Source organism: Mirounga leonina, unplaced genomic scaffold (assembly GCF_011800145.1).
Source record: "Mirounga leonina isolate KUSES-001 unplaced genomic scaffold, KU_Mleo_1.0 Mir_125, whole genome shotgun sequence".
NCBI classification, from domain to species: Eukaryota; Metazoa; Chordata; class Mammalia; order Carnivora; family Phocidae; genus Mirounga; species Mirounga leonina.
Genome location: NW_023270305.1, coordinates 41,209,789 through 41,224,348, shown reverse-complemented (window position 1 = coordinate 41,224,348; position 14,560 = coordinate 41,209,789). Strand labels below are relative to the sequence as shown.

The 14,560-nt window shown below is 42.8% G+C and overlaps 1 protein-coding gene across 1 annotated transcript in view; it reads right to left on the bottom strand.

Moving 5' to 3' along the window:
* Positions 1-14,560, bottom strand: part of SLC4A5 (solute carrier family 4 member 5) — a 106,599-nt gene that overhangs the window by 69,593 nt on the left and 22,446 nt on the right. Inside the window, exons 4-5 of the mRNA XM_035001273.1 lie at positions 11,867-11,947; positions 5,739-5,930 (exon numbers count right to left, since the gene is read on the bottom strand). Coding sequence (XP_034857164.1) covers positions 5,739-5,930; positions 11,867-11,945 — 271 coding nt within the window. The 5' untranslated portion in view covers positions 11,946-11,947. The remainder of the gene's footprint in view (positions 1-5,738; positions 5,931-11,866; positions 11,948-14,560) is intronic.

Below are 14,560 nucleotides of genomic sequence, written 5' to 3'. Positions count from 1 at the left end.
GGCTAATCACACCTACCTCACTAGACTGTGCTGGGCATTAAGTGCAATAATATATGTGATGTGGATGGCCCAAGTGCTTGTTATACACCAGTCACCCAATAAATGCTACGGCTCTGACTGGTTGTTGCCAATGGGTCTGACGCCTTTCCCCCTCATTACCAGTTATCAGCCTGGCCCTTTTAAACACTGCAAGGGCTCACTCCTTTTCAGCCTCTAAATACCCATACTGCTCCCACGCCACCTCCCTACCCTCCACCCCGAGGCCCTTCCACTCTCTCTGCCCCTCCCTCCTGCGCACAGAAGGTTTAGCGCACCACATGCTGAGCTCCCGGATCAGTGTGACTCTAATGCACTGTGGATGCAGCACATCAGAAGTTAATCCCCATAATGAGAAATGCCACAGGTAATAGCCCCTGTGGTTGACGGCACACAGCTGAGAGTCACATAGTGACGGCTGGAGGACTGGACTCCCACCAGCAGTTCCTGGGCAAAACGTAACAGTGCAAGAGCCAGCTTCAGGAAGCACAATAAAAGAAGCAAGCAGGATTGTGCTTTTATTGAGTGGGGACTGTCCAGTCACTGGATGAGCAAAGCACAAAATGATCTAGGGGACTACAAACCAGCAAGTCTTCAACTCCCAGTAAAGACCTGGAAGGCATTGGGCACCTGGGTGGCTCAGATGGTTAAGCGTCTGCCTTCGGCTCAGGTCAAGATCCCAGGGTCCTGGGATCGAGTCCTGCATCGGGCTCCCTGCTCCTTGGGAGCCTGCTTCTCCCTCTGCCTCTCTCTCTCTCTCTGTCTCTCATGAATAAATAAATAAAATCTTAAAAAAAAAAAAAAAAGACCTGGAAGGCATTTAGGGCAGTAAGGAAGTCAAGATGAGGAGTTGGTCCTGGGGCCCTGAGCTCTGGACGAGCCCTTTCAGAGGTTCCCACCCTCTCTCTTGGACTCCACACGATCTCTAGATAGCCAGCTTTGCAAGGATGGAGTCTGCCTTGCTCCACTCATGCGGCCGGCCCCCAGCACAGAGCTCACACAGCATGGGCACTCAATAAATATTTGCTGGGTGAATGAATTTCACCGATTAACACTCATGAGCGTATCAGCTGGGATTAGGCTTGGCAAGAAAGGAGCCCAGGACAAGGAAATGCTGCTGGGGGTGGAGCTGGGTGGGGGCTTTGGGTAGCTCAAGGCTACTGAATATTGGGGAGTGGGAGACTGACCTAGGGTTCTAAAGTCATTGTGTAAGGTAGGTCTCCAGAGGCTATGTGAAGGCCCCAAGTCCTAATTTCATGGACAGTAAAGTTCTTTGTCTAGGAAGCTGTCCTAAAACTCCAAATGTTCTGAGAGAAGAAGAGAATCTGCCCCTGTTCGTGTTTACAGGAATTCCTCCTGGCCTGGGTAATTTTAGAGATACCAGCCCAGGCCATACCCCTCCCCAAAAGGATGACCCTCTGGCAGCTGTGTTGGTGGAAGGTATGACCTGTGCCCCTTGGCTACAGGTCATCAGACCACGGACAGTTCATTGGACATCTGACCCAAGCCTGGAAACTTTGAATTGGGTCTCTAAGATAGCTGGGACCTTGGAAGAGAGAGCATGTAAACTGGAAGACAAGGGCACAGAAGATACAGAAAGGGCTACAGAAGGAGGGGAATGGAGACCCACGGAAGAGGCAGGGGAAGAGGCCATCCGTCCCAGAGAGGGGATTGAGAGGTGCTGCGTCCACTCGCTGAGCCTGGCTATTTATTCTGCTTTGGGACCGTGAGAGGCTTCTTTGATCTTAGGATATCAACCCCCCACCCCCAACACACACACACATTCTCTCCTTGCCCGAGCCAGCTCAGATAAGTTTCTGTTACTTGTGATCAAATTACCTTCCTAATCACGAGTGCCCCTTATATGAAATTCTAGGGTATGGAAATTTTCTTCTGTGTACCTTCTTAAAAACCGCAAGTGTAAGAGTTATAAAGTACGTTGAGACACTGTGGTAAGAATAGTTAGAATAAGAAAGAATGGGGAATCCGTGAAAGAGGGGAGTAAAGCAATGGCAGAGCAGGCCAAAAGCAAGACAAGAAGGAAGGTCCAGGAAAAGAAACTTTGGTCGTGGCCCTGGCCGAGGAGCTGTGTCAGGGGACCGAGGACCCGGCAGAGCCTGGCAAGTGCACTCCTGGTCCCCTACAGGCTCGTGGATGGAACCAAGGCTGGAAGATCTTGGTGTGTTGGGCAAGCGAGACTTTTACCCAAATTCAAATAAGAGATCCCTTAGCCTACCCCGGGAAGGGCATCAACCTCAGTAGGAAATCAGAGTGACCTTGAGCATTTGCAGGAGACCCCCCCAGAGAAAAGAGAACAATGACATTCATCTACTGGAGCTCTGGAGGAGGAGGTTCTGACATTTCTGGGGAGCCAAAATAGTAAAAGGTGATTGATTGTACCATATCCATTATTTATCATTTAAGGTGTGTGAAATGTTACTGAGAGTCTTCAATTAGCATGTGGCTTTTATTGTTTTGTTCTAGTGACTATAAATGCAGTAAAGTGAAGAATCGTGATTTAAAATAAAAAAAGACAGTTGCTGCTTCTCCTGCCGAGGCCATCGGGGATATGGGCCCCGAGTCACACAGGGAATCCTGACATGGCCTGCAGAGGCCCATGGGGAGGGAGGAGGGGGAGAAGGCAGCATCAAGCCTCTTTCAGGTCTTTGAGGCTGCTGAAGGGCTAGACTTAAAGGAGACGGTGTTTTGGTCAACCCATCATGTGGCCTCAGCTGCATGAAAATGGGCCCTGAGTCAAGGAGGGGCGGGAAGAGAAATTGATGTGACTGAAAAGTGAGGGGACTGGGTGTGTGTGTGAGGAGGGGGCTCAGCGCTGAAAGCAAGGAGATGTGAGGGAACTCGGGAGGGGACAGGGGCTGGGCAGGAGGCCCCCAAAATATGGTAAGAGGCTGGAACTGCAGAGAAAAACACTCAGTGGGAAATTTCCAGTGGCCAGAGGATTTTTAAGAACAGGGATGTCTAGGGCGCCTGGGTGGCTCAGTTGGTTAAGCGACTGCCTTCGGCTCAGGTCATGATCCTGGAGTCCCGGGATCGAGTCCCACGTTGGGCTCCCTGCTCATCAGGGAGTCTGCCTCTCTCTCTGACCCTCCCCCCTCTCATGCTCTCTCTCTCTATCTCATTCTCTCTCTCAAATAAATAAATAAAATCTTTAAAAAAAAAAAAAGAACAGGGATGTCTAGTATCTCATTTTTAAAAATTGTGTACCTCTGCAACGTTAAACTTGGTTCCGAACCTCTGGCAAAGCCTGCCACTCACATGTATGCCATATGTAACCAATTTGGGGGGAACCAAAGAAGGTCTGAACTCCATGCCTGAGCTGGCCTGGAGGTGAAGGCAGAGGACAGGTATAGGAGGTGAAACACAGGGAGATGACAAGCCCACCAGGGAGGGACTTGGAGCCAGGGTGACACTGAGATTGGCAGCCCCTGGGAATACACAGCAATTTCGGCAAAGACGTGGACCTCCCCCAGGATGAGGCCATGGAGACTAGGGTCCACTTTAGCTAAGTCTCCAGGAATAAGGTAAACCTGGCTAATGCATGGTTTATGAAAACTTTCTTTATTAGGATCCTCATTGGTTCACTTGCAAACTTGAACTCTCAACCCCAAATTCCCCTCAAGGTCTTAAGGTCACTAACTCAGGATTCTCTTCTAACAGGATTTTTTGTTTGTTTTTAGAATAGCTCTCATGGCTGGGGAGGGAATGCTATATATGTTGATAATTCCAGGAGATCCAGGTTTTAAAGTGTCAAAGTACAAGAAGAGAAAGAAAATACATGCTTCCTTTGGGAAATATATTTTAATTTGCTTTCCTGCCTGACCCCCACCCCAAAGGGGGCATATAAAGTCTAGAACGATCCTCATTCTTTCTCCTTTTCTGTTTTCCTTTCCCCCGTCTCTCTCCAAGTTGTATCCTTCCAAGACACAAATCTGTAAGGTACACAAAGGCAAGGAAGCCACCCCATTTTAAAGCTTCAAACTCTAAAAGAACCCTAACCATCTTTGCACCTATGCTGGAAATTGCCTGTTTCAGGAACTATTCATGGAGGAGACGCTTTAGAGACAAATATGTGATCTGTCCCAACCCTTGCTCCTTCCTCATCAGAAATGAGAACGGAAGGCCACATGAAATATATCCTTGATCCTAAGGCCTTGGAATGAGGCTCAATATGAGGCTCAAATGCCTGACTGAAAAACAGCCTTTCTCTCTTTTCTGCTCCTCTTGGGGTGGTTTTGATCTTCTGATGACCCCAGAGTTAATACCGGGCAAGTAGAAGAAGACCTTAATAATTTTTCACATCCCTCCCACCAGAAGGATCTCATAAGCCCTTGGTACCAATGAGGACATCCAAACCAAACCAATATCCACTTGTAGAGGAAAAAGATTTGGGGTCCTTGCTCTTAAATTGGGTTAATGTGTATTATTAGTTGAACTAGTATCTATTAAGTGCCTACCACACACCTACCATGTTATTTGTTTCTTCTCTGCCTCAGGAGGAATCCAGCAAACTCAATTTTAAAAGGGGACCTCATCCCTAAATGTGGGGGAGGTGGTGGGGTTATAGGAGAATGCCCCAAAAAGGGAGGGTGAGGCATCCAGATCCAACATGGGGAGCAGGAGGTCTTCCCCGCAGGCTTGCTCTTCTCTGGGTCTCTGATGTTTCCACGCCTGAGCTGGCCCAGGTATGCATGCATGGCTTCATCAGTGCTCATCTCTTAACGCTAGACAGCTCCAAAGGACTCCCATTAACCCATCTCCCACATAGACACGTTTACTCTAGAAAAGCCACAGGACTTGGTAGACTTGGTGCCAAGGAGAGCAGTTGTTCAGGGCAGCTGCAAGGTTGGGGGTGACTCAGTTGGCCTTTGGGAGCATGTATGTCAGATCTCTTCCTACAGGGATGCTGAGACACTGTTACTGCCTCTGACATTCCTTTGAAGGTTTAGATGGGAAAATAACTAATTTTGCCTTGCTCAAGACAGTGGAAATATGTAATAGAGACCAATGAAATACCATTTATTGGGCAGATTTAGAATATGCTGGGGTGAAATCATGTCCCTAGAAACAGAAAAGTCTCAAAAGAATAAAATGTCATAGCTGGGCTCCAAGGATTCCAGTCTTTTCACTTAAGACTGATACTTTTCTTTCCACAGGAAGGAACAAAAGACTGATTTTTAATCAGCCCAGAACTGATTTCTACAGCAGCAGCAGCAGGCCTCAGGGGATTTGCTGACTTGGGAGAGAGCTTCCCAGGGGTCTGCAAGCTACCACGCAGGTGCCTAGACAATTCTGTACCATTCCTTCAAGCTCAGGTGAGGAAAGAGGGTGGAGGTAATGTGATGTGGAATTCAGTTTACTGAGCACAATGCCTCCTGCCAAAGTGTCATATTTGTGGTTAGGGCAATGGCTGTGTGGCCCCTAAGAATTTGGAAGTGAGGAAAATAATTAAACGATGAAATCAGCTTGGAATGGATCAGAGCAGAAGACTCAAAGTCCCCAGAGAGAGACGGGGCTCAGGCTGACTAAAGGTGTCCCTGGGCAGGGAGGTCGGTCTGTGGGGGTGGCAGAGCACAGGGCGCTGAGAGCCCTGACCCCAGTCTCCAGAGAATCTCCCTGCCCTGTCGCCCCATCTGGGCTCCCCAGCAGGTGGTTCCCACCAAATGCACCCCTCAAGAACTCACGGGTCCTGCTGACATGATCCACATTGCTGTCCCTGCTGCTTCCCCTGCTGCCCGTGCCAGTCAGCTCCTGCTGTGGTTTGTCTGGCTGCAGGCCCCAGCAGACCTTTTGCAGGCCCGGAAGACGTCCCTGCTGGTCTCTCTTCCTTTGAGGGTAACTGGGGACTGAAAGCCCAATGTGGATGGAACGGCAGTCTGTGGGCAGAGCACAAAAGAGCGGGGGAGGCAAGGATTACTGAAAATGGGCATTTCTCCTTAATATCCTCCAGTTACAAAGAGCTAGGGCCACCAAAGCAGAATGGGAGACATGGGATTCCTGGCCAGGGCCACTGCCCCAAGTCTTGGGTTTGATGGAATTCCATTTCTGAACAACTCAACAGTTGCTGGAAACGATACCCTTGGTGCTGTAGTTAGAACTCAATGAGAGTGAACAGAATTCCCATCACTCTGTTCTTGCTTGTCCAGAATGGCAGTAACCGCATAAGGCTTATGACACATGGCCTGAGAGAGAGTCCCTCTGTGAGTCACAGATTTAGTCCAAAACGCCAACGCCCCCTCTTTGGGAAAGCCCTATGTATTTTCATCGAGGGCCACTTTTACTCACAACCAAAGACTACATAAACTACTTACCAGAAGAGTGAGTTACTAAGGATTTCTCAAAACTGGTTTTGTATACTAGAATTTTCAAGAACTGGAATCACCAAGAACCTTAATTTCAAATTCCACTAAGAAGCCTGGCTGCTCTGCAAAGCCCCCACTGGATCTTTGCACACAAAAAGTAGCTGCAATTCTCTCAGCTCTCAGGATGGACGTTCTGCCATCAGTGTTTCATCAGTGTTGGCTTGAATTGGACAACAGTTTTTAAAATAATCAATAGATTTAGTTTTATGTTTACAGAAAAATTGAGCAGAGAGTACATAGGAACTTGGACTTCCATCCTACCGCTACCAGACCCCCACTCCACAGTTTCTCCTATTATTTTTTACTGAGGTATAATTGACAAATAACATTGTACTAGTGTAAGGTGTACAACATACTAATTTGATAGATGTATATATTGCAAAATGATTGCCGCAAGAAGCCTAGTTAACATCCATCACCCCACATAGCTGCACTTTTCTTCTTGCAATGAGAACTTTTAGGATCTACTCTCTTGGCAACTTTCAAATATACAATAAGATTGCTACCTATACTTACCATGCTGTACATTCCATCCCCAGAACTTATTTATCTTGTAACTGGAAGTTTGTAACTTTGACTACTTTCACCCCTTTTGCTCACCCCCAAGCCCCTGCCTCTGGCAACTACTAATCTGTTCTGTTTCTATGAGTTTGATTCTTTAGATTCCACATATAAATGAGATCATACAGTATTTGTCTTCTCTGTCATTGCCGAGACTGCCAAGGAGCTAACCCTCTGTGTTTTCTTCTTGGAATGTTGTTGTTTCAGGTCGTACATCAGACTTTTACCCATTTTGAATTGTGTGTATGTGTGGTGTAAGATAGTAGTCCAATTTTATTCTTATGAATGTGGCTGTCCAGTTTTCTCATCAGAGAGATCTTTTCCCCATTGTATATTCTTGGTTCCTTCGTCATAAATTGTAAATAGAATTGTTTTCTTAATTTCTCCTTCTGTTATTTCATTATTAGTATATAGAAATGTACCTTTTTGTATTAATTTTTGTATATTGATTTTGTATCCTGCAACTTTACTGAATTTGTTTATTAGTTCTAACAGTGTTTTGGTGGAGTCTTTAGGGTTTTCCATATATATTTATCACGTCAAATAGAAACAGTTTTACTTCTTCCTTTCTAATTTGAATGCCTTTTATTTCTTTTTCTTAACTAATTGCTCTGGCTAGGACTTCCAGTACAATGTTGGATAAAAGTGGTGAGAGTGGGCATCCTGACCTTGTTCCTGATCTTAAGAGGAAAAACTTTCAGCTTTTCATTGTTGAGTGTGATGTTAGCTGTGAGCTTGTCATATATGGCCTTTGTTACGTTGAGGTACATTCCCCCTATACTCAAGTTTGTTGAGATTTTTGATAATGAATAGATGTTGAATTTTGTCAGATACATTTTCTGCACCTATTGAGATGATCATATGATCTTTATCCTTCATTTTGTTAATTGGGGTATACCACAATGATTGATTTGCAGGTTTTGAACTATCCTTGCACTCCTGAAATAAATTCTACTTGATCATGGAGCAAGACCATTTTAATGTATTGTTGAATTTGGTTTCCCAATATTTTGTTGAGGATTTTTGCACCTTTGGTCATCAGAGATATTGGCATGTAATTTTTTTTTCTTGTAGTATCCTAGTCTGTTTTTGATATCCAGGTAATGCTAGTGTCATAAAATGAATTTGAAAGTGTTCCCTTCTCTTCTATTTTTTTGTAAGAGTTTGAGAATGATTAGTATGAATTCTTATTTAAATGTTTGGTAGAATTCACCAGGTAAGCCATCTGTTCCTGAACTTTTGTTTGTTGGGAGGTTTTTCATTATTGATTCAATCTCCTTACTAGTAATTGGTCTGTTCAGGTTTTCTCTTTCTTCAGTATTTATTTTTGGTAAGTTGTATCTTTAGGAATTCATCCATTTCTTCTAAGTTGTCCAAATTGTTCTCATATAATTGTTCACGGTAGTCTCTTTTGATCTTTTGTATTTGTGTGCTTTCAGTTGTATGTCTTTTCTTTCATTTCTAATTTTATTTATTTGAGTCTTCTCTTTTTTTCCCCTTGAGAAGTCTAGCTAAAGATTTGTCTATTTTGTTTGTCTTTTTATTTTTTATTTATTTATTTTTAAAGATTTTATTTCTTTATTTGACAGAGAGAAACCAGTTCTTAGTTTCATTGATCTTTTCTATTGCCTTTTTAGTCTCTATTTTACTTGTTTTTTCTCAGATCTTTGTTATTTCCTTCCTCTATTAACTTTGGGCTTAGTTTGTTCTTCTTTTTCTAGTTCCTTGAGGTGTAAAATTAGGCTGTTTACTTGGGCTCTTTCTTTTTTCTTAATGTAAACATTTATTGCTATGAATAGATTACCCTATTATTAACAACTTGCATTAGTGTGGTACATTTGTTACAATTAATAAACCAATACTGATGTGTTATGATTAACTATAGTGTATTGTTTACATTAAGTTTCACTCTTAGTGTTGTATAGTTTTATGGGTTTTGACAAATGCATGATGACCTGCATCTACCATTACAGTATCATACAGAATAGTTTCACCAGCCTAAAAATTCCCTGTGCTTCACCTACTCATTGCTCCCCTTCCTGAATACTAAAGCTACTTTCCTCCGGACCTTTACACTTTGTTCTCTTTTCTTTTTTTCTTCTTTCTGAAGAGAAATGAGAATGGGTGGGGTAAAATGAGTGGGAAGATCTTTTTCTCTGCTTATGTGAACTGCAGCAAGAATGTTTGAGAGCTACTAGTTTAGGATAAGTTTGAGCCTGAAATTCCATGGTGACAATTTTCCAAAGAGCAGGCTGGCCAAAAAATATTATTGTAACTACAGTAGTTCCCCCTTTCCACAGGGGATATGCTCCAAGTTCCCTAGTGAAGGCCTGAAACTGCACATAGCACTGAACCCTATATATACCATTCTTTTTCCTACACATACATACCTATGATCAAGTTTAATTTATAAATTAGGCATAGTAAGAGATTAACAATAATAATAATAAAATAGAATAACTGTAACAATATATGATAATAAAAGTTACGTGGATGAGGTCTCTCTTTCTCTCAAGATATCCTATTGTACTGCACTCACCTTTCTTCCTGTGATGATGTGAGATGATAAAATGCCTTTATGATGAGATGAAGTAAGATAAATGACATAGGGGGGGCCTGGGTGGCTCAGTCGGTTAAGCGACTGCCTTCGGCTCAGGTCATGATCCTGGAGTCCCTGGATCGAATCCCGCATCGGGCTCCCTGCTCAGCAGGGAGTCTGCTTCTCCCTCTGACTCTAACCCCTCTCATGTGCTCTCTCTCATTCTCTCTCTCTCTCTCAAATAAATAAATAAAATCTTTAAAAAAAAAAAAAAGATAAATGACATAGGCACTGTGACATAGTGTTGGGCTACTACTGACCTGATGATGATGTGTCAGAAAGAGAACCTACCTGCTTCCAGACCATGGTTGAATATGGGTAACTGAAACTGAAGAGAGTGAAATCACAGATAAGGCGGGGACTATTGTATTTTTGAAGCCCAAGGATGGCAACTGAGAGTTGAAAGCTGCTGCAGAATGGGAAATTAGACTCTGTGTTCTTATGTCAAGATCTACATTAACTTGGGACGCCTGGGTGGCTCAGTCGGTTGGGCGTCTGCCTTCGGCTCAGGTCATGATCCCAGGGTCCTGGGATCGAGACCCGCATCGGGCTCCCTGCTCCGCGGGGAGCCTGCTTCTCCTTCTGCCTCTGTCTCTCTCTCTGTCTCTCATGAATAAATAAATAAAATCTTAAAAAAAAAAAAGATCTACATTAACTACATTAACTTGATTTTATTTTCCTTGGAGGGGAGGTCTGCCTCTCGGCTCAAACTCCTGAAATGCAGATGCTGATGTCTGGGCATTCATTGACTGCAGGTATCACAGAAACCACATCAAGCTGAACCTTGGAGAATATATCTAACTAAGCCCTTTAGAGATATGTTGAGTGTCTACTCTAGTGAAAAGACTATGAGTCATTCCTAGCCATGGGAAAGTGAGTTTATCTGGATGTCAGTGTCCAAATCTCTTTAGAGCCCAGCTCACCCGGGCTTACCTCACTGCTCACTCTTCTGAACCTCCAGTCTTTCTAGGTTGTAACGAGGAATGTGAGGTGGAGATTTTTATGAAGTACAGCCTTGCTTTCTAGTGGACCAATATCAGAATGACTGGTGCTCCTCCTTCCTTCCCTCTGCTCCCTCCAGGATGGTGTGACTTCCCTTGCTCGATTCTACCATTTCTTAAGCAAGCTGTCATTCAAGTAAGCCATGGATACCAGTAAGAGGTAAGTAATTTCATGTAAGGGATTAGCAGATGAGTTCCTATTCTCCACTGTTGAGGCCAGGGACAGAAATGAGAAGCAGCTGATATATCAGAAAGGCCTCTGCCAAGAGTCACCTGCCCTGGATGTTCCCTGGCTTGTTCTTCACTTGCTCTATGGCCATGGACATCTGCCTCTCAAGGACCCAGTGTCCTCACCTGTAATGTGGGAATAAAATCCCTTCTCTACTGTCTTGGCAAGGTTTTTGAGAAGATAGAATGGGATGGTATATGGGAACATGATTAGAAAATTGTAAGGGCTACACACATGAAGACTATGCTTATTAAAGAAATTAGGGGAGATAGCTATCATGAAAATATTTGCACTGGATCTAACTTGTCCCTTTTCATCCTGGCTCCCATCATAATCATGTGGTTGTGTAGCTGTTGAACTATAGAGAACGGCTAGCCCTCTCCCAAGCTTCCTCCTTCACTCTGTGACACCTCTCCATTCACTGTGAATATCTGGCAGTTTGGCTCAGGACAATGCCAAGTTCTCCTAGGAACTCCTCAACTGCATTCTTCTCCACTCACAGCCCTAGAATGGCTCTACACATTCTGAAGCTCAGCAAGCATCCAGCTGGGCAGTGAGATTAGTGTTTCCCTCCAAGTGGGACAGGGGCAGTGGCAGGGCAGTAGCCTGTCTGGTTGCCTCTTCATAAGTCCCGTGGTTGCTTCTCTGTAGAGTGTAGGAACTTAGGGCCTCTGAGTTAGCAATTTTGGATCAACAGATACCCCCACTCAATATCCTCTTGCACTCGTTTTAACTGAGCTGCCATTTTTAGAATCTATATAATAGTGGCATCTTGTATAATTTGTAGATCTTGTAAAATTAGGTAAGTTTAATTTTGTGTTGGGGATGCTATGCCCTAATTCATAGAAACAAAGTGCCAGTTTCCTGTCTTCTGCCCACTATGTGATCTCTTTAAGACACAGTGAAGCCTGGTCCCATTGGATCCAGAGAAGACACTGTGGGTAGGTCAGGGAAAGGGACCAGCTCTCCTAGATCCCTCCGCTGGAGGGGTGTTATAAGGATATTTAAGAAACTGGCAGACCCTCCTAGGATTTGCATCAAGTTCTCAGGATGACCTTACCTTCCTGATCCTGACATCTCCTCCTGTAGTTAGCAGGGTCCAGCTTCCCTACCCCAGCCTTCTCTTCTTCCACCTTCATAACTATAAAAGATGAACACAGCCTCAAAATATATACGACACAAAAAGGTAGGATTTCAAGGAGAAATGGCCAAATCCACACCCACAGTAGGAGACCTTAAAGCAGATGAAAAATTTAAGGCAAAAGAATATATAAACAAATTGGAGAAGTTCAAATATCTATCTCTAACAAATAAAGAACAGATCTCTCTTTCAAGTACAAATGGGACATTTATAGAAAGCACATATCTAGGGGCTCCTGGGTGGCTCAGTCGTTAAGCGTCTGCCTTTGGCTCAGGTCATGATCCCAGGGTCCTGGGATTGAGCCCCAATTGGGCTCCCTGCTCAGCCGGAAGCCTGCTTCTCCCCTTCCCACTCCCCCTGCTTGTGTTCCCTCTCTCACTGTGTCTCTCTCTGTCAAATAAATAAATAAAATCTTCCAAAAAAAAAAAGAAAGAAAGAAAGAAAGCACATATCTAGTTCACAGGAAAGCCTTAGTAAATTTCAAAGACTCTGTATCATACTTCTATAGCAAGAATGTATATATAATATATATATAAATATATATACATATATGTATGTGTGTGTAAGATGTAAGATAGTCTTAAACACACACACATATAACTTTAGACTAAAAGTAATTTCTACTCATGGGTTTAATAAGAAACCACAATGGAAATTATTAAATATTTAGAACTCAACAATTACAACTACTAAATATTGAAACTTATGGGATGCAACATATTTAGAGGAAACAGGGAAGGAAGGAGAGTAGGGAGGGAGGAAAGAGGGATGGAGGGAGGGAGGAAAGAAGGAAAATAAATGTGATAAGCATTCAACTAAAGAACATAGGAATAAAAACAAGAGAAAACCCAAAGAAAGTAGAAAAATGTAAATATAAAATATAAAACCAAAAAATAATGAAATAGAAATAAGAATAGATGGTTAATAAATCCAAAGGCAATTATGTGAAAGATTATTAAAATAGGCAAACTATGCAAAACTAATCAAGAAGAAAAAAGAATATTCACAAGTAAACAATATTGGGAATAAAAAAGAGACATAACTAAAAATATAGTGGAGAATTTAAAAATTAAAAGTGAATGCCATGAAAAACTTCATGCCAATACATTTTAGCTTTGATAATAATAATAATAATTACCATTTCTATGTACCAGGAACTATTTTAAATGCTCTGCATTGTATGACTTAATTGAGTCTTCTCAACAACCTTATGAGATAAGTAACATTATTATTCCCATTTTACAGATGAGGAAACTGAGGCACAACAGCTTAACTGACTGCCCAAATGGAAGAACAGAGATTCAAACCCAGACAATCTGTTTCTGGAATTAAAGTTCTTAGCTATGAGGCTGATAAATGGATATTTTATTAGAAAAATAATAGAAGTGATTAAAATTGACTTTAAAAGAAATTAGAAAACCTTGACTAATAACCATTAACTGAAATGTTTATGGGGAAGTCATTACAAACAGCCTTTCCCAGCCCCATGGATAATTATTGAAGCTGGATTATAGGTACAAAAGGATTATCATTTTTTCTTATTTTTGTTATGTCTGAATTTTTTTCTATAGTGAAAAAAAATAAACACCAGAAGAAAATAGTTTTTAAAAAATGTTTTATCCGGGGCGCCTGGGTGGCTCAGTCGTTAAGCGTCTGCCTTTGGCTCAGGTCATGATCCCAGGGTCCTGGGATTGAGCCCCACATCAGGCTCCCTGCTCCGTGGGAAGCCTGCTTCTCCCTCTCCCACTCCCCCCGCTGTGTTCCCTCTCTCGCTATGTCTCTCTCTGTCAAATAAATAAAATAAAATCTTTGAAAAAAAATGTTTTATCTGAACCTTCAAGGATTAGATAGTCTCTAACTGATACAAAATGGTTTTCAAAAGTAGAAAAAAGGAAATTGGAAGCAGTAGATACATCTAAAGACAAGGAATACAGGGTTGGACTAAAAGCAGAAGAGTTGGTTGAAAATCTTCATAAGGAGTCAGTTAAACCCTCAGATCTCTCTCCTAGGCTCCAGTCTCCTAGAATGTGCCCCCTTCTAGAATATGGAGGGGTTAAACCCGAAGACCTCCGGATAACTAAGGACAAGAAGAAGTCATTTCATTGTGGGGTGGGGAGAGGATTTAAGCAAAGGCAGTTAGCCACTCAGGCCTCTGCTTACTTGACCCCTACAACACTAATGAAGTTTACACACTCCAGGTGGGAGATTGGAGGACTTACAGATCCTGATATTTTGGGGAGCTCTAACAAATGGTTAGAGCTCCGCCCTATTGCCCACCATGAGTCTATCATTCAATAAGTCCAGCCTGTCAAACAGTTGTTTGGCAGCTCACTCCAAAACCATGGCCAGCCAAGAATCACCAGAATGACAGAGACCAAAACAAGCAGGAAAAGAGGAAGTCCAAGGAAACAGGAGCAATCTAGGCAGCCAAAAAACCATTTAAAAAGCATATAATTCACATCTTCAAGTAGACTAGATAAGACCTTGTATCTATGACAAAAAGAAAAGTAAAATGCTATAACCTGGAACTTTTAAAGAATAAGAAATAACTCTTGAAAATTAAAGATATGTTAGAAGAAAAATTTCAGTGAAAGAGTTGGAACATAAAGTTGA